This window comes from Coregonus clupeaformis, chromosome 7 (assembly GCF_020615455.1).
Source record: "Coregonus clupeaformis isolate EN_2021a chromosome 7, ASM2061545v1, whole genome shotgun sequence".
NCBI lineage: Eukaryota > Metazoa > Chordata > Actinopteri > Salmoniformes > Salmonidae > Coregonus > Coregonus clupeaformis.
The window spans coordinates 40,928,271-40,950,059 of NC_059198.1; the positions used below are offsets into that span (position 1 = coordinate 40,928,271).

Here is a 21,789-nt window from a genome sequence, read left to right on the forward strand (position 1 = left end):
TCAGTCTTTCCAGCCTGGTGCAGGTCTACAATTTTGTTTCTGGTGTCCTTTGACAGCTCTTTGGTCTTGGCCATAGTGGAGTTTGTAGTGTGACTGTTTGAGGTTGTGGACAGGTGTCTTTTATACTGATAACAAGTTCAAACAGGTGCCATTAATACAGGTAATGAGTGGAGGACAGAGGAGCCTCTTAAAGAAGAAGTTACAGGTCTGTGAGAGCCAGAAATCTTGCTTGTTTGTAGGTGACCAAATACTTATTTTCCACCATAATTTGTAAATAAATTCATTAAAAATCCTACAATGTGATTTTCTGGAGAAAAAAAATCTCAATTTGTCTGTCATAGTTGATGTGTACCTATGATGAAAATTACAGGCCTCTCTCATCTTTTTAAGTGGGAGAACTTGCACAATTGGTGGCTGACTAAATACTTTTTTCCCCCACTGTACATAGATTAGAAATCACTGGCCACTTTAATAGATGTAACACTAGTCACTTTAATAATGTTTACATATCTTTCATTACTCATCTCATATGTACAGTGGGGAGAACAAGTATTTGATACACTGCCGATTTTGCAGGTTTTCCTACTTACAAAGCATGTAGAGGTCTGTAATTTTTATCATAGGTACACTTCAACTGTGAGAGACGGAATCTAAAATAAAAATCCAGAAAATCACATTGTATGATTTTTAAGTAATTAATTTGCATTTTATTATTATTTGATACATCAGAAAAGCAGAACTTAATATTTGGTACAGAAACCTTTGTTTGCAATTACAGAGATCATACGTTTCCTGTAGGTCTTGACCAGGTTTGCACACACTGCAGCAGGGATTTTGGCCCACTCCTCCATACAGACCTTCTCCAGATCCTTCAGGTTTCGGGGGTGTCGCTGGGCAATACAGACTTTCAGCTCCCTCCAAAGATGTTCTATTGGGTTCAGGTCTGGAGACTGGCTAGGCCACTCCAGGACCTTGAGATGCTTCTTACGGAGCCACTCCTTAGTTGCCCTGGCTGTGTGTTTCGGGTCGTTGTCATGCTGGAAGACCCAGCCACGACCCATCTTCAATGCTCTTACTGAGGGAAGGAGGTTGTTGGCCAAGATCTCGCGATACATGGCCCCATCCATCCTCCCCTCAATACGGTACAGTCGTCCTGTCCCCTTTGCAGAAAACCATCCCCAAAGAATGATTTTTCCACCTCCATGCTTCACGGTTGGGATGGTGTTCTTGGGGTTGTACTCATCCTTCTTCTTCCTCCAAACACGGCGAGTGGAGTTTAGACCAAAAAGCTATATTTTTGTCTCATCAGACCACATGACCTTCCCCCATTCCTCCTCTGGATCATCCAGATGGTCATTGGCAAACTTCAGACGGGCCTGGACATGCGCTGGCTTGAGCAGGGGGGACCTTGCGTGCGCTGCAGGATTTTAATCCATGACGGGGCGTAGTGTGTTACTAATGGTTTTCTTTGAGACTGTGGTCCCAGCTCTCTTCAGGTCATTGACCAGGTCCTGCCGTGTAGTTCTGGGCTGATCCCTCACCTTCCTCATGATCATTGATGCCCCACGAGTTGATATCTTGCATGGAGCCCCAGACCGAGGGTGATTGACCGTCATCTTGAACTTCTTCCATTTTCTAATAATTGCGCCAACAGTTGTTGCCTTCTCACCAAGCTGCTTGCCTATTGTCCTGTAGCCCATCCCAGCCTTGTGCAGGTCTACAATTGTATCCCTGATGTCCTTACACAGCTCTCTGGTCTTGGCCATTGTGGAGAGGTTGGAGTCTGTTTGATTGAGTGTGTGGACAGGTGTCTTTTATACAGGTAACGAGTTCAAACAGGTGCAGTTAATACAGGTAATGAGTGGAGAACAGGAGGGCTTCTTAAAGAAAAACTAACAGGTCTGTGAGAGACGGAATTCTTACTGATTGGTAGGTGATCAAATACTTATGTCATGCAATAAAATGCAAATTAATTACTTAAAAATCATGCAATGTGATTTTCTGGATTTTTGTTTTATATTCCGTCTCTCACAGTTGAAGTGTACCTATGATAAAAATTACAGACCTCTACATGCTTTGTAAGTAGGAAAACCTGCAAAATCGGCAGTGTATCAAATACTTGTTCTCCCCACTGTATGTACTGTATTCTACTGTATCTTATCTATGCCGCCCTGCCATTGCACTTCCATATATTTATTTATATATTCTTAATTTCATTGCTTTACTTAGATTTGTGTGTATTGGGTATATGTTGTGAAATTGTTAGATATTACTTGTTAGATATTACTGCACTGTCGGAGCTAGAAACACAAGCATTTCGATACACCCGCAATGACATCTGCTAAACACGTGTATGTGACCAATAAAATTTGATTTGATTTTATATTCCCAAACAGTTTGATAGAGCTAATCTCCAATGGATGTGGACTAAGCCGGGGGAAATGTAATTAGTGAATATCGAATAGGCCCCACTATTTATAATGCAGCCTCCAGTTTGGAGAGCGCTCAACCCGACAAACTGTTATTTCCAAGACAAACATGTTGTTTCAGGGTTTTTTGATTGTGGGAAGTGGAGTTGGGACTCTGGAGCTTTCTCGGTTCTTGTTTGAAACTATTTTCTTCTAGAGATTATGCTCAGGTGAAAGCAGATGGTTACTTCCTGGAAAGGTTAGAGGTCAGCTGAATTTGTTGTACGTTGTCTTTGCACCTCACTCCACCTTGAGTTCCACTTGACTGTGCTTGAGTAACACTCACGACAAACAGCCTTGAAGTTAGGTCAGCTTAACGTTATGCTCCATTTAAAAGTGACAAAACTGTCCAGAGGAGAAATTACAAAAACAGCAGATGCTCTCCTGTACACTAGAGCAACCCGGTTCAAGCTGGACAAATATTCCATTATGTTATATTATAAAACAGCATGGTTAGTTATAAGGACTGAGAAAATGAGATGAGTTATGATTGTTCATTTGCTTTTAATTATGGTTTGTTGGGCTGATGGCTTCAGATATTCTGTTTAGCCATAACATTTGATTAAATTAGCAATTTTGTCACATTAACCTTTTTGGGTTAGTTCATGCATAACAATCTCAATGAAATAAAGGATTATTTTGAGCTAATTACAGCAATTATAGTTATATTGTTGGAGTGTCACTGAAAGAGAACGGGGATCAAATCAGCAATATTCATGCTCATATTTAATGTTCATACTCATATTTAATATTCATGCTCATATTTAATATTCATACTCATATTTAATGTTCATACTCATTTTATGTTAACTTATTATGAAAGGTAGTATCTGCTCTTGAATTATCAGACTACGATTGCATATCTGTTCACACACCACAACCTTCAACCTCATTACCTGTGACGTTGGTCCATTTGCCCCAATGCAAACTCCCTTATCCTCTCTCCCGCTCTATTCTGTCTACAACCAGACTTTGATAAAGGAGAAGTGAGTGAGAAGAGTGTTTTGACCTTTTAGGTGTTTGAATTATTTACAGGACAAATAGTGGAGGCTTTCAGAGCTCATTTGTCTAGGTGCTGCTCTTTAGGAAGGAGAAAAGAAAGGCTGAATCGTTCCCTCTCATTTAGCTGCTTCTGTTCTGCTGTGTTGAGCTCCACTGTGTTCATGGACTACACACACACACACACACACACACACACACACACACACACACACACACACACACAGGACTAATATAGAGACACCTGGCTCCCTCCCTGCCTGCCTGGGCCTACTTGTCATTTCACCTCCATGTTCATTTGTTCCTTCCTTCCATCCCTCCCTGCCAATATCCCCATCTATTGCATTGGAAAAAGGCTATGGCTTTGGACTTGGGCTTACTTGATCCGACACCCGCATATTGAAAAAGTACTTCACCTCCCACCCAATCCTTATCCAGTTCCTATTAATATTGCCTATTGCCTCTGCCGCTTCCCAAGGCTTTCTACCCTGCTCTAATTTCTCACTAGGAAGCCTGGTTCAGGGTTGGATCATGGATGCTGATCTCTCCTCTTATAATAAACTTAATTCCTGACACGGAATAGGGGGCGCGCTAGTAGGAACCTTTTTCATATCATTATTATTTGGTGCACACTCACAGCCGCGCGCTCATCCCCAGCCGGTGTCAGGGGTTCAGTCGTCAAATATCCTGGCAGAGAGAGAGCGAGCCGGGAACCCTTGTACAGTTACCCCTTTTATTTCATGCCATTTAAATCCCTCCACATAGATGGGATATTGCCCGCCCGACTGCTATCGCTATAGCGCCCTGTAAATGAGATAGCGGTCTATTTCTCTGGGTTGCTAGGCTGCAGGCTTTACTGAGTTAATTAAAGCTGGGCTGCGTTCACTAAGTCAGAGAGAGAGAGGGAGAGAGAACCCCTTGCCAATACTAAAGCGTGTCACCACCTTCGCCAACCCCAAGTCTCTCTCATTCCAATGCTAACAGGTTTTTGCTTCTATTCAGTATAGTATATTATGGAAACCTATGGAGCATGTACTGTATAGAATACAAAAGCTCTCATTGCAAGGTTATACACTACATGATCAAAAGTATGTGGACACCTGAATGTCGAACATCTCATTCCAAAATCATGGGCATTAATATGGAGTTGGTCCCCCCATTTGCTGCTATAACAGCCTCCACTCTTCTGGGAAGGCTTTACACTAGATGTTGGAACATTGCTGCCATTCAGCTACAAGAGCATTAGTTAGGTCGGGCACTGATGTTGGGTGATTACGCCTGGCTCGCAGTCGGCGTTCCAATTCATCCCAAAGGTGTTCGATGGGGTTGAGGTCAGGGCTCTGTGCAGGCCAGTCAAGTTCTTCCACACCGATCTCGACAAACCATTTCTGTATGGAACTTACTTTGTGCACGGGGGCATTGTCATGCTGAAACAGGAAAGGGCCTTCCCCAAACTGTTGCCACAAAGTTGGAAACACAGAATCGTCTAGAATGTCATTGTATGCTGTAGCGTTAAGATTTCCCTTCACTGGAACTAAGGGGCCTAGCCCGAACCATTAAAAACAGCCCCAGACCATTATTCCTCCTCCACCAAACTTTACAGTTGGCACTATGCATTCAGGCAGGTAGTGTTCTCCTGGCATCCGCCAAACCCAGATTAGTCCATTGGACTGCCAGATGGCATGATTCATCACTCCAGAGAATGTGTTTCCACTGCTCCAGAGTCCACTTGTGGCGAGCTTTACACCCCTCCAGCCGACGCTTGGCATTGCACATGGTGATCTTAGGCTTGTGTGCGGCTGCTCGGTCATGGAAACCCATTTCATGAAGCTATCGACAAACAGTTATTGTGCTGACGTTCCTTCCAGAGGCAGTTTTGAACTCCGTAGTGAGTGTTGCAACCGAGGACAGACGGTTTTTACACACTTCAGCACTCGCCGGTTCCATTCTTTGAACCGTTGTTGCTCCTAGACATTTCCACTTCACAATAACAGCACTTACAGTTGACCGGGGCAGCTCTAGCAGGGCAGAAATTTGACGAACTGACTTGTTGGAAAGGTGGCATCCTATGACGGTACCACGTTGAAAGTCACTGAGCTCTTCAGTAAGGCAATCTACTGCCAATGTTTGTCTATGGAGATTGCTTGGCTGTGTGCTCGATTTTATACACCTGTCAGCAATGGGTGTGGCTGAAATAGCCGAATCCACTAATTTGAAGGGGTGTCCACATATTTTTGTATATAATAGTGTATGTTAATGTTCAGTCATGCTTTCTCTTTTAACTAATTTTTTTGCATATGTTTTCTAATAAAAGGGTAGACTGCAGGACTTGAGGTTGCTTTTGAAAGTGTTTTCAGTGGAGAAACACAAACTGCAGCTCATGATGTAGACTATGCCCTCTGAACTAGTGGAAATGGGTTTCTGTCATTGTTAATTAACGTGTTCATATGTTTCTCAGGCTGGTTCTGTTTGGCGATTTCATTAATACACAATAATGGATTAAAGATACAACAAAGGAAAATCTAAATCTAGCAGGCAGAGATTTCTTTGATCCTTTCAGGTTTGAAAAGACGTGGCCTTGACATATATAATGATGGGCCATTAACAAAATAAAGACACAAATTAACCTGTGGACTTAACGTTCAGGTAACTGCCAAAATAATGGAAAACACTTGAGTAATGAGGGATACAAAGTATATTGAAAGCAAGTACTTCCACACAGGTGTGGTTCCTGAGTTAATTAAGCAATTAACATCCCATCACGCTTAGGGTCATGTATAAAAATGCTTGGCAGACCATTATTTTGGCTACCATGGCTATGCCCCCATAGCATGACAATGCTCCCATCCACAGGGCAGGAGTGGTCACTGAATGGTTTGATGAGCATGTAAACGATGTAAACCATACGCCATTGGCTGTCTCAGTCACCAGATCTCAACCCAATTGAACACTTATGGGAGATTCTGGAGTGGTGCCTGAGTCAGTGCTTTCAACCACCATCAACAAAACACCAAATGATGGAATTTCTCGTGGAAGAATGGTGTCACATCCCTCCAATAGATTTCCAGACAGTTGTAGAATCTATGCCAAGGTTCATTGAAGCTGTTCTGGCTCGTGGTGGCCCAACGCCCTATTAAGACACTTTGTTGGCGTTTCCATTATTTTTGGCATTTACCTGTAAATTATCCTCTGCCGAGTCCCCAACAACCGAATCTTCCGTTTTTCAGGGGAAATGGAAAGAGCGCCTGTGCTGCGACTTCCACTTTTGGACGTGAACAAGACGACACCACAGACTATCCATTATATTGACCAGATACGCCGCTCTAACAATTAAAAATGTCTTCAAAAATGGAAGGGAGGGAGGAGGGACCATTCGAGCCAATGAGGGCAGATACGCGTATACAGTATGAAAATGTATGCACTCACTAACTGTAAATCGCTCTGGATAAGAGCGTCTGCTAAATGACTAAAATGTACAACAGGCACGACGATATCCACTAGTTACCACAGCCACAAAGTCAAAATGGGCGATATCGTAAAAATTAATGAAAGCAATAAATGAGCTTTCTTTGAGGTTAGGCATAAGGTTAGCAGTGTGGTTAGGGTTAGGTTTAAAATCACATTTTAAGAAGCGAAATTGTAGAAATAGGCGGGGTTTATGATTTTGTGGCGGTGGTAACTAGTGACGACCAGGCAGAACTCTGATGGTGTTTTTTCTCAAAGTTACCAAGATGTCATGTGTCCTACTTATATCAGTACACTCGTAACAACCTAATCATTACGTAACTTATATTCGATCAAATAAGCCACACAGTAATTAAGCCATATTTTTGTTTTATTTATTAACCAATATCGACACTCATTGACCTCCATATAAAAACTCTTTGCTTGGTGAGCGAAATAAACATAACAATTCCACCTGCTGGAGAAGAGGTTTTGGCTCAAGTTATGCCTCTCGCTTCGCCTCTTCCTCTCTGGCAACACTCCACCTTAACTCCTCCACATTTACTGGATTGGTTGAACAGTGCAGGAGAGAACCTCCCCCGACATGTATTATTATTATTTTTTCTTCCTCGTCAAGACCAGTATGTAGGGGATCTAGTTTCAGGCATTTCTTTTATGCCTGCTACGTTATGTTACCTGTGAAATGTAGTCCTATTTTACGAAAATTTCAAGTCTTATTTTGATGGGCGTTTTTGGTGGGGGTTACTGGGAAGCACTTCATGAGAAATGTTGTTGTAAACAGGGCAAAATAAGTACATTTAATTGATTGGTCTTTCTTTTCCTCTTTCCCCGGCAGTAAGTACCAGGTGGTGGTGGAGGAAGAGCGCCCCCGACGGACACGGAGGGCGGCAGAGATCCTGCGCTGCTACCCGGTGCCCATCCACTTCCAGAACGCCACCGTGCTCAACTCACAGTACTACTTCACGGCCGAGCTGCCCATGGGCGACATCAAAACCCCGGTACCCTTCTGCATCGGAGACAATCGCACCTACAACGGCTACTGGAACGCCCCCCTCCTCCCCCACAAGAGCTACAGCATCTACTACCAGGCTGTCAGCACAGCCAATGGGGTGAGTGAGTGGGGAGATGTTGGGGTGGCGATTGGCTGCTGGGATATGTCCCAAATCAGAGGCTGCTTATTGATTGGTTGGCTTGACATGTCAGTCATAGCTCGTTCACACCCCACAACAAGGTTGGATGTGAAACTGATGCCTTTTAACTGTGTTATGCTTTTAACAGCTTTACAAAAACCCATTTTGAATTCATTTGCACCCATTGTTAATATCTGATAATGAACCACTTACCCTAAATAATCCTCATTGTGAAAAGAAAATGGCCCCTTATTTAAAAGCACCTGTAGAAAAATGACATTCATGTCGGTGTGGCATTATGGTACGTTATGTCGTCTGGATTGGTATTTTTAAGTGCGTTCTTTCTTGGTCATCTACATTTTGTCCCACGCCCTCACAGCCAGGGTTAACATGCTACAGTCCAACCTACCTGACCACTCTCATCTGCTGTCTCTTACTACTGTAGGAGACAGCACTGCCACCAAAAACATATGTAGTGAAATACTTACAGTACAGCCTCAATCCCAACAAAGTCAACTAAAGTCTAACCCACCACTCAAGTTCTATCACTTCCCCATTCACTGTGAAAACACCAGTCTGAAACGGAAAGTAAAGCAAACTGTACGAATGCAGAAAATTAGGATCAATGAACAGCCACAACAAGACTCTCCTTCAAGGCCTATTTGATAACCAATCCAGCATCATAATGGGCTATAACCCAGTATTCCAACCAACCCCATTACATCCCCCCCTCCTAACCGCTATAGTGCACTGTCAGTGGGAGAGTACAGCACAGCCAGAGGCCAGACAACCCTTTTATCAATGTCCTGCTGTTCAGATTGCACAAAATTCAAGTACGGCCATTCACAAATGCATTATTGACACTAAAAAAATAAATACAAAAATATCTGCCATCTCCCCATTTTTGAAATGCAAATAAATTATCCCTAATGAAAAGCCCATCCTTTTTCTTCCTCTCCTCTGCTCTCCTCCTCTCCTCTGCTCTCAACCTCGGGCCATTAGATCATTCACTGGCTCTAATTGGAGAAAGACTAGCCGGGGGGGTTGAGACTATGCTTGTCTCGTCTCGGTGCTCTGGTCTCACCTTCTGGTGGGGGAGCAGGGATCCACACTAACCCCCTAATGGAGGTCTGGGAGAGGAGCGGAGCGGGATGTTCCGCCGTCTGACTCCCACTAATGCTAATAGGGTGCTGTGGGGCGGTAGAGGAGCAGCTAGCGGTACTGCTGTGTGTGCTTGTGTGTGTGTAAGTCCACATTTCTATGTGAGTCTCTGATAATACACACACACATTACAGTTGAAGCCTCTGTGCTGACATTTTAAACAGGAGACAGTTTCCACACAAATTGCTGGGGTGGCTGGAGAGGAGATCAGTAGGCCCTGGGTCTCTCTTCTGAGGAGAGAGAGAGCGAGAGAGAGAGACTGAAAACATTTCCCGTTCCCCTCAGCCCTCTGGCCTCCGTTCAGATCAGAGAAAGGACACCAGCTTCCATGAGCCAGACTGGCACATTGGAGGGAAAACAGCATTCAATACTGAACTCAGACCTAACTGAAAATGGAGATATTCACATTTTGTTAGTTTAAACCAGGTATTCTAATCCTAGATTCTAAGTGATCCAAATCATTCTAAATAAACTACAGCCAGCTATTCCATTTACATGCCAGTATCTCGTTAAGTGCTGGTGATATTTGCCATATGGCAAGATCTGGTTTCAATGTCATCAAGCAGCCCTAGTAGACAAGTCTCTTCTTTTCGCTGCCTTGTTGCTCCAGAGCTTTCTCCTCTCCCTACCTGAGTCACACACTCACACCATCCTCCTGGTTGTTTTAATTATTCAGCGCACTCCACAGTTTAATTTGTCGTCTCCTCAATAATGCAATAAGCCACACAAGCATTTTGCTGTCATAAAACACGGGGGGATTTAAGCATAAGCCCCAAGTCACTTTCCTCGACCGCTTGAATATTAATGCGGCGTTGCTTTTCTGTGTTTGTTGGTTCCACGTTTGTAAGAAGAGCGAACGCAAAGCCGGGGTGGGGGTGGTAGAGCGTGTTTCAACAGTTATTAGGTTCCTAGTCACAGCTGTACTCTGTCCACCATCAACCTCCCCCTAATCCACCATCACAGGGTTTAGGAGACCCAACATGGTGATTTGCTGTACAGCTAGCTCCACTATAGACATTTTGAGGAGTGCACACCCACATCTAATGGATACTGTATGTGCATATGTTCCTGTGCATATCTCTGTGTACAGACTGTATGTGCCCACTTGTATGTGAGTGTGTGTGTGTGTGTGTGTGTGTGTGTGGAGCCTCAAGGTCGTGGTTGACTCTGGGTATAAAGTGTAGTGCAGACTAGTCTCTGACAGCTGGCTGCTAGATGCCAAGCGGAGGCGCTGATCCACAGCCTCTCTCTCTCTCCCCTCTGTTGTACACCCCAGTCTGTCTGAGCAGATTGGAACGAGCACAGCCTGACTGAGACTGAGAGGCAGCAGGTCCTACACAGCCTGACTGAGACTGAGAGGCAGCAGGTCCTACACAGCCTGACTGAGACTGAGAGGCAGCAGGTCCTACACAGCCTGACTGAGACTGAGAGGCAGCAGGTCCTACACAGCCTGACTGAGACTGAGAGGCAGCAGGTCCTACACAGCCTGACTGAGACTGAGAGGCAGCAGGTCCTACACAGCCTGACTGAGACTGAGAGGCAGCAGGTCCTACACAGCCTGACTGAGACTGAGAGGCAGCAGGTCCTACACAGCCTGACTGAGACTGAGAGGCAGCAGGTCCTACACAGCCTGACTGAGACTGAGAGGCAGCAGGTCCTACACAGCCTGACTGAGACTGAGAGGCAGCAGGTCCTACACAGCCTGACTGAGACTGAGAGGCAGCAGGTCCTACACAGCCTGACTGAGACTCAGAGGCAGCAGGTCCTACACAGCCTGACTGAGACTGAGAGGCAGCAGGTCCTACACAGCCTGACTGAGACTGAGAGGCAGCAGGTCCTACACAGCCTGACTGAGACTGAGAGGCAGCAGGTCCTACACAGCCTGACTGAGACTGAGAGGCAGCAGGTCCTACACAGCCTGACTGAGACTGAGAGGCAGCAGGTTCTACACAGCCCTGACAGCTACATATGTTGCAATTTGTTGTGACTGAGAACTGATGCCTTTTCCCCTCTTTGTCCCTCTTTCTTTGTCTTTCTCTCTTTCTCTCTCTCCTCTGTTTCTTTCTTTTTTTCTCCCCTCGCAGGAGACCAAAATCGATTGTGTACGAGTGGCCACTAAAGGTAGGACTGGTCCCGTTGCATGAAAGTAATCTACCCACCGTTGATTGAAATTTGTTTCCCCTCTCTCTATCACCCACACACACACACACACACACACACACACACACACACACACACACACACACACACACACACACACACACACACACACACCTGAATGTTGCCAAGGTTTGTTTTGGCGCGACCACAGGACTATAACGCTCTACGCAGCTTTTCTTATTATCGGCTACTCATGCTTTTTAGAGACTAATGTTTGCTCATTGGCCACTCACCTTGTTTCCTCTCACTCAATTTGATAGTGTACTTGTGTAAAGTGTTAAGTCGTAAGCATTGGGCATTTTCCTATTAACAATGTCCTCTACGCAAAAGCTTTAAGCACACAACATTAAGCACACAACAGTAGCAGATAAAGTTTTAAGTAATATATACACTACCGGTCAAATGTTTTAGAACATCTACTCATTCAAGGGTTTTTCTTTATTTTTACTATTTTCTACGTTGTAGAATATTAGTGAAGACATCAAAACTATGAAATAACACATATGGAATCATGTAGTAACCTTCAAATAGCCACCCTTTGCCTTGATGACAGCTTTGCACACTCTTGGCATTCTCTCAACCAGCTTCATGAGGTAGTCTCCTGGAATGCATTTCAATTAACAGGTTTGCCTTCTTAAAAGTAAATCTGTGGAATTTCTTTCCTTCTTAATGCGTTTGTGCCAATCAGTTGTGTTGTGACAAGGTAGGGGGGAGGGAGGGGGGGGGTATACAGAAGATAGCCCTATTTGGTAAAAGACCAAGTCCATATTCTGGCAAGAACATCTCAAATAAGCAAAGAGAAACGACTGTCCATCATTACTTTAAGACATGGTCAGTGAATACGGAACATTTCAATAACTTTGAAAGTTTCTTCAAGTGCTATGATGAAACTGGACCATATGCTCAGCATATGTGGGACCTCCTTCAAGACTGTTGGAAAAGCATTTCAGGTGAAGCTGGTTGAGAGAATGCCAAGAGTGTGCAAAGCTGTCATCAAGGCAAAGGGTGGCTATTTGAAGAATCTCAAATATAAAATATATTTTGATTTGTTTAACACTTTTTTGGTTACTGCATGATTCCATATGTTGTTTCATAGTTTTGATGTCTTCACTATTATTCTACAATGCAGAAAATAGTAAAAATAAATAAAAACCCTTGAATGAGTAGGTGTGTCCAAACTTTTGACACTATATATATATATATATATATATATATATATATATTTTTTTTTTATTTACCCCCTTTTTCTCCCCAAGTTCGTGATTATGGTCTTGTCTCATCGCTGCAACTCCCACACGGGCTTGGGAAGGTCGAGTCATGCATCCTCCGAAACATGACCCGCCAAGCCGCGCTTCTTAACACCCGCTCGCTTAACCCGGAACCAGCTGCACCAATGTGTCGGAGGAAACACCGTTCAACTGACGACCGAAGTCAGCCTACAGGTGCCCGACCCGCCACAAGGAGTCGCTAGAGCACGATGAGCCAAGTAAAGCCCCCCGGCCAAACCCTCCCCTAACCCGGACGACGCTGTGCCAATTGTGCGCCGCCCGGTCACCCCAGGATCGAACCCCAGGCTGTAGTGACGCTGCAGTATACAGTCAAATTAGTGTGTTTGTCTTTTTTCTAACAGAACCAAAAAACACCCACCAAAATAAAAGAAGTTTCCACTCTAAAAACTTGGCCAGTAACCTGTCCATTTGTCAGTATCACACCCACCAGTATGGTAGTTGGATATGCCTTGTATAGTGCTAGTAGCCTCCAGGCCATAGGACTGAGCTTGGCTAGCCAAAAGGCATGCGCCCAAACTTTCACAAACCGCCTCCCCCAACATAGGAAAGGGAAAACATTTAGATTGCCAGCAGATGGTCCAAGTTCTCATTGCCCCCCATATTGGATTCCAGTGGCGCTACTTAGCAAGCCGCACTGTCCACTTACTAGCACTAGCCAGGCATTGGTGCTCCGCTGCACTGCAATGTAATTGTGTACAGATGGTAGATAATCTATTTGCCATACTACATGCCATCTCTTTCTCAAGGTGCCAAGACTGGGCTATAATGCTATATGCTAATGAGCGCTATCTCCTGTATCTTTTCCAACCCTTTTTAGCCGCGGATGCTAAACAAGTTAGAATTTTCAAATCCCCCTTTTTCCCATCATAGATTATGAAAGGACTGTTTTTATGCTTTTTTCTTTTTTTCATTGCTTTCGCTATCGTTTATGGCATTTTAATCTGTTTTTTTATTGGACCTGAGCGTTGTCACTTTAAGAGTAGCATCTGCTAATAGGTTCAGTGACTCTTGGGGTACTTGCCAGTCATAGTGGTGGCAGCCAATCAGATCCCCCGAGGGGGTTGTGGTGCGAGACAAACTGCCCATACAGAAGGCCATAAGCATGATAGTGAACTGAATATTGAGGAGATTAGCGGCTCTAGCAGAATGTCTAGAATGGCTCCCTCAGGTTTGTATGAAAGGCCTGTGTTAGTTCCCTCATGGTGTTCACGAGTACAAAACACAAACAAGTCATCAACCAAGCTTCTGCAGTGGTCCTCTGTAGCTCAGCTGGTAGAGCACGGCGCTTGTAACGCCAAGGTAGTGGGTTCGATCCCCGGGACCACCCATACACAAAAAAATTATGCACGCATGACTGTAAGTCGCTTTGGATAAAAGCGTCTGCTAAATGGCATATTATATTATTATTACTAATGTATAGAAACAAAACCGTTACTTAACAAATGCAAAGCTTGTGAACGATACAGTATGTCATCTTCTGTTCCTCCCTGTGAGAGGTCTCTCTCTCTCTGTCTGAGTCTATTGGCTTCAGCCTTGCCCTCTTCTTCTTCTCTCCTTCCTGCATGTTGGCCTGGAACAACTTCTTCTTTTGCCTTAGCCGCCATAATCGTGACTCAGCTCACCACTCCCTACATACGCATCGCCCCCGCGGCTGGCGACAACCAACTAACAGGTCAGACCACAACTACTACTGCCCAGCTCTCTCCTCTCATGACATGTGGATCTGTGTGTGTGTGTGTGTGTGTCTGGATCCATGACCTTGTGTGTCTGTGTTTGTGCCTTATAACTTTTTATAACCGCTATATCTGTTTGTGTTACATTGTGTAGCGTGTCTATTTAAGTGTTTAAAAACCAGGATGTGCACTGACACGTGTTGTTTGGGAGACCGTCAATGGTTAACTAGGTTACCAGATATGTTGATTCCTGCCATAGAGCTGACTTAATATTCATACCCGCCATTCGGTCAGTATTCATCGTATTTATATCCTACAGATAGTGTTACAAGGGGTTTGGTACCTGGAACACCTGTTTGTGTTGCAAAAACATAGAATTACATTTTCATTCAAGGGTGATGTACGAGTTGAGCGGGCGGAAAAAAATATCAATATGGGCCTCGGGAAGCAAGCAATAAACAGAGAAGCTGCGCACTGGCACGACAAAGCGGTCCTGCTTAACCTGCTGTCAGAAAATTAAATTTAAATATTTACCAGGCAGCTGCAGCATCAAAGGAAAGATGAAAACTTTCCGCCTTCTGTTTATACAAGAAGCCAAACGATTCTCCCCAGTCTCACACAGTCAGACACTGTGAAATGCAAAATGTTCTCCTGTAAAAGTAAAATATTTAACCATTGGATGTTTTTTGCTTGTAAAGCGTCACAGGGAATGAACAGGATTTGAGAGGTAGAAAGGGGGTTATTCGGAGGACACAATGTCAAAAGTACTGATGGAAAAGACAAATTGTTACAATATGCAACACCGTTTGACACTTACAATTTTCAGTTTCCACCAAAAGTTACGATACTCAACCAACTTTTGCAGTTAACGTGTATTAGGGTTGTCACGATGCCAGAATCGCGATACTAGGATACCTGATTTTCCCGTGGCAAAAATGGAAACACAAAGCAGACTGAACTCTTTGGTCCTTTAAATACCTACTGTATGTAACATATTGTGTGCTATAGCTCTGTTTTCCTCAGGAAATTTAGTCCACTTCATGTTTTATTTCCTTGCTACGATACCTTTGAGTATCGAGATACTGGTATCGTGGCAACCCTAATGTATTTATAATTACTTATCAAAGCATGAGTCCGATACAGCTAGTTTCAGTACAGGCTGGATGGACAACAACATCAACAACATCGGTTTGGTCTCTAGATAGCAGTGACCTGTCGGGGGTCGTTAAATATAATTTGTTTTATTTACAGTGTCCTGGGGACATGTGGAGCTGAAACCAGGCCGCTGTGTGTTGTTAACCAGCTGTTGCAGTGTTTCAGGCCTTGACGTTGACACTCCCTCCTACACAGCGCTACCGAGACCACAATATCCTCCAAGCACCTCGCTTAGTTTGAGTTTCACATGAAACGGCCACGCGGAAAGCCCAAAAGCTCTACTCCCTTCTTCAAAGCCGGAGATATCTGCCGTTTAAACTTAAAAATAACTAGTGTTTTCTGTCTCTCTGGGCATTCGGTTTTCTAATGACCCATAAACAGAGATGTCAAGGAGAGAATTTGAAGTAGAAAAGCTTGGAGTGAAAGTTAATAGTTGAAAAGTCCAACACAGCTGGAGATTTTTTTACATTTCCCAAACACAAACTGGAGATGGCAAGGGAGTCAATCTGACCTTGACTGTTCTGTCTTTTAGTTTAGGAATATATTTAAAACCTCTGTTCTCATGTAAACGACTGTTTTCTATATTTTTGCCCACACAAGGTCTACCTTAAACTGAGTGTACAAAACATTAGGAACACCTGCTCTTTCCATGACATAGACTGACCAGATTAATCCAGGTTAAATCTATGATCTCTTATTGATGTCACTTGTTAAATCAACTTAAATCAGTCTAGATGAAGGGGAGGAGACAGGTTAAAGAAGGATTTTAAAGCCTTGAGACATTTGAGACATGGATTGTGTATGTGTGCCATTCAAAGGGTGAATGGGCAAGACAAAAGATTGAAGTGCCTTTGAACAGGGTATGGTAGTAGGTGCCAGGCACGCTGGTTTGAGTGTATCATGAACTGAAACGCTGCTCGGCTTTTCACGCTCAACAGTTTCCTGTGTGTATTAAGAATTGTCCACCACCCAAAGGACATCCAGCCAACCTGACAAAACTGTGGGAGACATTGGATCTAACGAATTGATGCTGTTCTGAGGGCAAAAGGGGGTGCAGCTCCATATTAGGAAGGTGTTCCTAATGTTTTGTACATTCAGTGTATAACAGAGTCAGAAGTCCATCTTTGGTTTTATCTAGTGGTATTCACAATATATGGAATAACGGATTAATTGGGAGCAGACATTCTAAGAGACTGCGTGCCTGGTAGGTGAATGCTGATGACTGTCTGTCCCCCTCTGGACTCAACATCTCATTCAAGGTGGTCAACCAAGTCCACCTTGGTGTAGAACCTTGAGGGCGTTTGACCGTATGACTCTGGAGCATGTGTCAAACTCATTCCACAGAGGCCTGAGTGTCTGCGGCGGGTTTTCGCTCCTCCCTTGTACTTGATTGATGAAATAAGGTCACTGATCAGTAAGGAACTCCCCTCACCTGGTTGTCTAGGGCTTAACTGAAAGGAAAAAACTAAAACCTGTGGACAAAGGCCTTCCATGGAATGAGATTGACACCCCCTTCTCTAGAGAGTGATCGGTGTGTTACACATACTCTCACAGACTGCTGAATGGTCACCTCTCTCTCCTAGGCCCTCTGTCCTACAGGCCTGCCCTCTCCTCTCTCCCCTCACTTCACCCAGACTCACCCTTTGGAGTAAAACACAAATTCCCACTGCGGAATGAGCCCCCCGATTGCCGGCCCTCCTATCCGTCACTGCGGTAACAACGATAGGCACACAAGCTGCGGGTGATGGATGTTGTCACCCTTTGATTGAAAAAGTGGCACTGGCAGGGAGGAATAGATTCGGGGGCCAGGGCGAATTGGAACGGCGTGTCCCGACTATTTTTCATCCCGAACTCATTTAGCGCGGGGAAATGGATATTTCATCGGGCCGCGGGTTGACGTTCCATCACATTATACAGTAAACAGGAGAGCAGGAGGCTCCTTCTCTCTTTCTGTCTCACTCCATCTCTTTCTATCCTTCCTCTTTCTCTCCCCTCCCTCTCTCTTTCTGTCTCTCTCTCCTTCCTTTCCTCCTCTCTCTCCCTCCCTTAGATGAGGGGAAGGCCCCAGTACTAGTGTTACACAGTGGCTCTGCTGCGAGGGGCCTGGTTATCTGATTGGAGCAGATATTAAATTCCCTGGCCATCGGTGTGATCACCCGTCACTGCCTACTTTGGGAATAAATTTCCCCCAAGGAAGTAGTCCCCCTCTCACTTTTCTTGTCTGTCCACCGCCATTCACCATGCTACAGTGACCCGTGTAGCTCAGTTGGTAGAGCATGGCGATTGCAACGGCAGGGTTGTGGGTTCGTTTCCCACGGGGGGCCAGTATAAAAATAAAAACACGTATGCACTCACTAACTGTAAGTCGCTCTGGATAAGAGCGTCTGCTAAATGACTGAAATTTTTTAATTTACAGTGGACAACACAGATTTGAATATCCAAAGGCAAGAGAGGCAACGTGCACATTGTGTCGTCCAAAGACAATGGGTGTGTAAAAACGCACGGTTAATGAGTTTATCTGGCACTCTCAGGTGCAGGTGCAGGAGCTGAGGCGAGTGCAAATGACTGCTTCATTTAGGGATGGAAGGAGGGAGGAATGGATGGAGGGAGGGAAATAAGGTAGTGCATAAGCAGGTCATCCCAGGAGGGTGGCTGGAGGACAGACAGGGAGTGCACGGGGAAGCCGGAGAGAACATGCAGCCACATACAGGCCCTGCAATACGAGAGCTGTGTAAATGTCACTGTCGTCACTCTAAAAACACTTTCTACATTACATGACAATACATTTAATATGGAAAGGGCCCAGCTCTGCATTTTATGAAGTCTAATACAGTAAGGAGTCAGTAGTGCACACATAATTTATTTGCCATCTGGAAAAAGGGTAGTTGCTGGAGTTTTCCAACTCCTAACCACAGAGTTAGACCAGAGTTAGACCACCCAGTAGACTTAAAGACAGTGTTGTCATAATGAAGTATAACAACAATGTATGAATTCAAATTTTTCTTGTTTCAAGCCTTTCCCTGTAGTCTAACATAGTCAACGCTCCACTGGCAACGGGTGCGGTCTTAAGTACTTGATGAGAATGAAGTGTGTGGTGAATGATGTGACAACCATGATGATAATGATGACACGGATCCAAAATGGCCACCTGGTGAACGTTATTGCCTATACTCTTTGATCACCAGGGACTGCGACCAGGAAGCCTGACGCGGTGGAGCCGGAGAAGCAGACGGATCACACGGTAAAGATCGCCGGAGTCATCGCCGGTGTCTTGCTCTTCGTCATCATCTTCCTCGGTGTGGTGCTGGTCATGAAGAAAAGGTAAGAGACTATCAAGGTCCACTCAATAAATACATTGACTGTATTGAATGACTGTTTGAAGGTTTCCATTCCCTCATAGCTGGTCACCGAGGTCTAGCGTTAAAGGGATAGCTCAGGATTTTGGCAATGAGGCCCTTTATCTACTTCCACAGATTCAGATGAACATGTGGATACCATTTTTATGTATCTACATGCAGTTTGAAGGAAGTTGCTAATCTAGTGTTAGCGCAATTGCTAACTAGCATTAGCGCAATGACTGGAAATCTATGGAAACAGCATACCACGAGTTCATCTGACTCTGGGAAAGTAGATAAAGTGCCAAAATCATTGCCAAAATCCTGAAGTGTCCCTTTAAGCTGTGGCTTTGGGAGAGTTGTGTGCTTAGTGTAATTACATAATAGGCCAAATCAAATTAATTCCCTCTGATTGTCCTTTCACCTTCAAAACCCTCTGCATCGTCAATGGCAAGGCTAAATAATTGATTTGATGACACTGATAAGCGCCATTAAACTGTTTATGGCACTGCTATATGGTGTGCATTGAAATATTCATATTCCCCCCTTCCCCCTTCCCCCTCCACGCCGATACCGCCCTCCACTCAAACAAATGTCACTGTATTAATGACCCCGGCAATGGGAATAGGATAATATTTTAGGCTTATCTTGTGGCGGGAAAAACTAGCAAAGATAAAAGGGAAAAATGTATGAAAGCGCTTTATTATTATACATTTTTTTCAAAGAGCCAGAGATGCCTGTGGCTGTGTAGCTGCAGGCTAGTTTACATTAGCCCCAGTCCAATGCCAGAGGGAGAGGGGGAAAGAAGGGAGAGGGGGAAAGAAGGGAGAGGGGGAAAGAAGGGAGAGGGTGTCTATGCTACACAGCAGCCCCAGGAACTAACGCTGAGCAAATAGCCAAACTGCCTCCTCACACACACACACACACACAAACACACACACACACCCACACACACCCCATAGGAGGTTGGTGGCACCTTAATTGTGGAGGATGGGCTTGTGGTAATGGCTGGCGCGGATATTAGTGGAATGGTATCAAATACATCAAACACATGGTTCCATGTATTTGATGCCGTTCCATTCACACCATTCCAGCCATTATTATGAGCCGTCCTCCCCTCAGCAGCCTCCACTGATATATATACACACACACACACACACACACACACACACACACACACACACACACACACACATAGCACAATGGGGAATTTAAGCAGATTTCTCTGGGTTATGTGCTTGTGAATACCAGTGATGCTAGACTATCTCCACCCTGCACTCAGTATCTAGAGGATAGATCATGGATACATACTGTATGGTTGTCAGTATAGCTATTGTTCTGTATTTCAATTCAATGAATTCACTGAATTAATGATGACCTCAGGAATGTTTTACTAGCCTGAAATATTTTATTTTAACGATTCTAATCGTGAATCAGGGACCAAACCACATTAGCAATTTTTTGTTGTCTTTGAGAGTCACCAGTGGTGGAAAAAGTACCCAATTGTCATACCTGAGTAAAGGTAAAGATACCTTAGTAGAAAATGACTCAAGCAAAAGTGAGTCACCCAGTAAAATACTACTTGAGTAAAAGTCTAAAAGTATTTGGTTTTAAATATACTTAAGTATCAAAAGTAAAAGTATAAATCATTTCACATTCCTTCTACTAAGCAAATCAGACTGCACAATTTATTTTATTTATTATTTATTTAAGGATAGCCAGGGGCACACTTCAACGCTTTGACAATAATTTACAAACAAAGCATTTGTGTCCGTCAGATCAGAGGCAGTACGGATGACCAGAGTTCTCTTGATAAGTGTGTGAATTGGACCATTTTCCTGCCCTGCTAAGCATTCGAAATGTAACGAGTACTTTTGGGTGTCAGGGAAAATGTATGGAGTAGAAAGTACATTTATTTTATTTAGGAATGTAGTGGAGAAAGAGTGCAAGTACACATACCCCAAAAAACTACTTGAAACTACTTAAGTAGTACTTTAAAGTATTTTACACCAATGAGGGTCACATAGTGTATGTGTAAGAAAAAGTTTAGGCTTGTTTCTAATAACAAGTGTCCATATTGTGTGTTATTGCATACACACTGTATCATTACTTCCCAATATTCTGGATGAGTGCAATTTCCTGGATTGTCAAACAGTATATGTGTAAAAAATAGTAGAGTCGTACGTTTGTGAATATAATAATAATATAAATAATAATATGCCATTTAGCAGACGCTTTTATCCAAAGCGACTTACAGTCATGCGTGCATACATTTTTGTGTATTGGTGGTCCTGGGGATCGAACCCACTACCTTGGCGTTACAAGCGCCGTGCTCTACCAGCTGAGCTACAGAGGACCACATAATTATTCACTGCTGTTGTAAAAACATTATTCCAGCTAGAGTTCCTGATAAACTTGCTCTCTAACACGGCTCCATTGAGCTTCGTCCTCTGTCCTCTTCCTGCACTCTCTCACTCTCCTAATAACACTGTGGCCCACCTATCCTCTCCTCTCAATAACAGCCCATCACCTTCACTAAGACACTACGCTACCCACAATTCTCTCCTGCAGCACCTGCACACCTGACCTAGCCTGCCAATCAGCAGGTCCCACCTATCCCCTCTACACCCAACGCATGACGTTGTCGTCCCCAGCAACCACCTAGCCTCAGTCGTACACGTAAACCGTCACTGTATGCTGCCATATCGTGTTTTTTTGTTTCATTTCTATATATTTTTCTCCAGTACATTAATATTTTTACTTTTTCTTTCCTTTCCTTTCCTTCCATTCCATTTCCCCTCCGCTCCCCACCACTGCTTTTATCCTACCACCACCCCACTCGGCAGAAGAACCTATCACTCCTACACTTATTACCTGTAAGTAACCCACTTTGTGACTGAAAACGCTTAGTGCCATGCTTTCTCTCTCTGCGACCACCACCTTGATTTACCATG

At 44.1% G+C, this 21,789-nt stretch overlaps 1 protein-coding gene across 14 annotated transcripts in view; it reads left to right on the forward strand.

Annotated features, from left to right (window-relative positions):
- Window positions 1–21,789, forward strand: part of ptprma (protein tyrosine phosphatase receptor type Ma) — a 260,636-nt gene that overhangs the window by 172,530 nt on the left and 66,317 nt on the right. For 5 of the 14 annotated variants that reach the window (XM_041879910.2, XM_041879912.2, XM_041879922.2 and 2 more), the window contains exons 12-16: window positions 7,768–8,041; window positions 11,308–11,344; window positions 14,270–14,344; window positions 18,686–18,821; window positions 21,682–21,711. In XM_041879910.2, the coding sequence (XP_041735844.2) occupies window positions 7,768–8,041; window positions 11,308–11,344; window positions 14,270–14,344; window positions 18,686–18,821; window positions 21,682–21,711 (552 nt within the window). The remainder of the gene's footprint in view (window positions 1–7,767; window positions 8,042–11,307; window positions 11,345–14,269; window positions 14,345–18,685; window positions 18,822–21,681; window positions 21,712–21,789) is intronic. The other 9 variants (XM_041879913.2, XM_041879914.2, XM_041879917.2 and 6 more) reach the window with 3 other exon arrangements.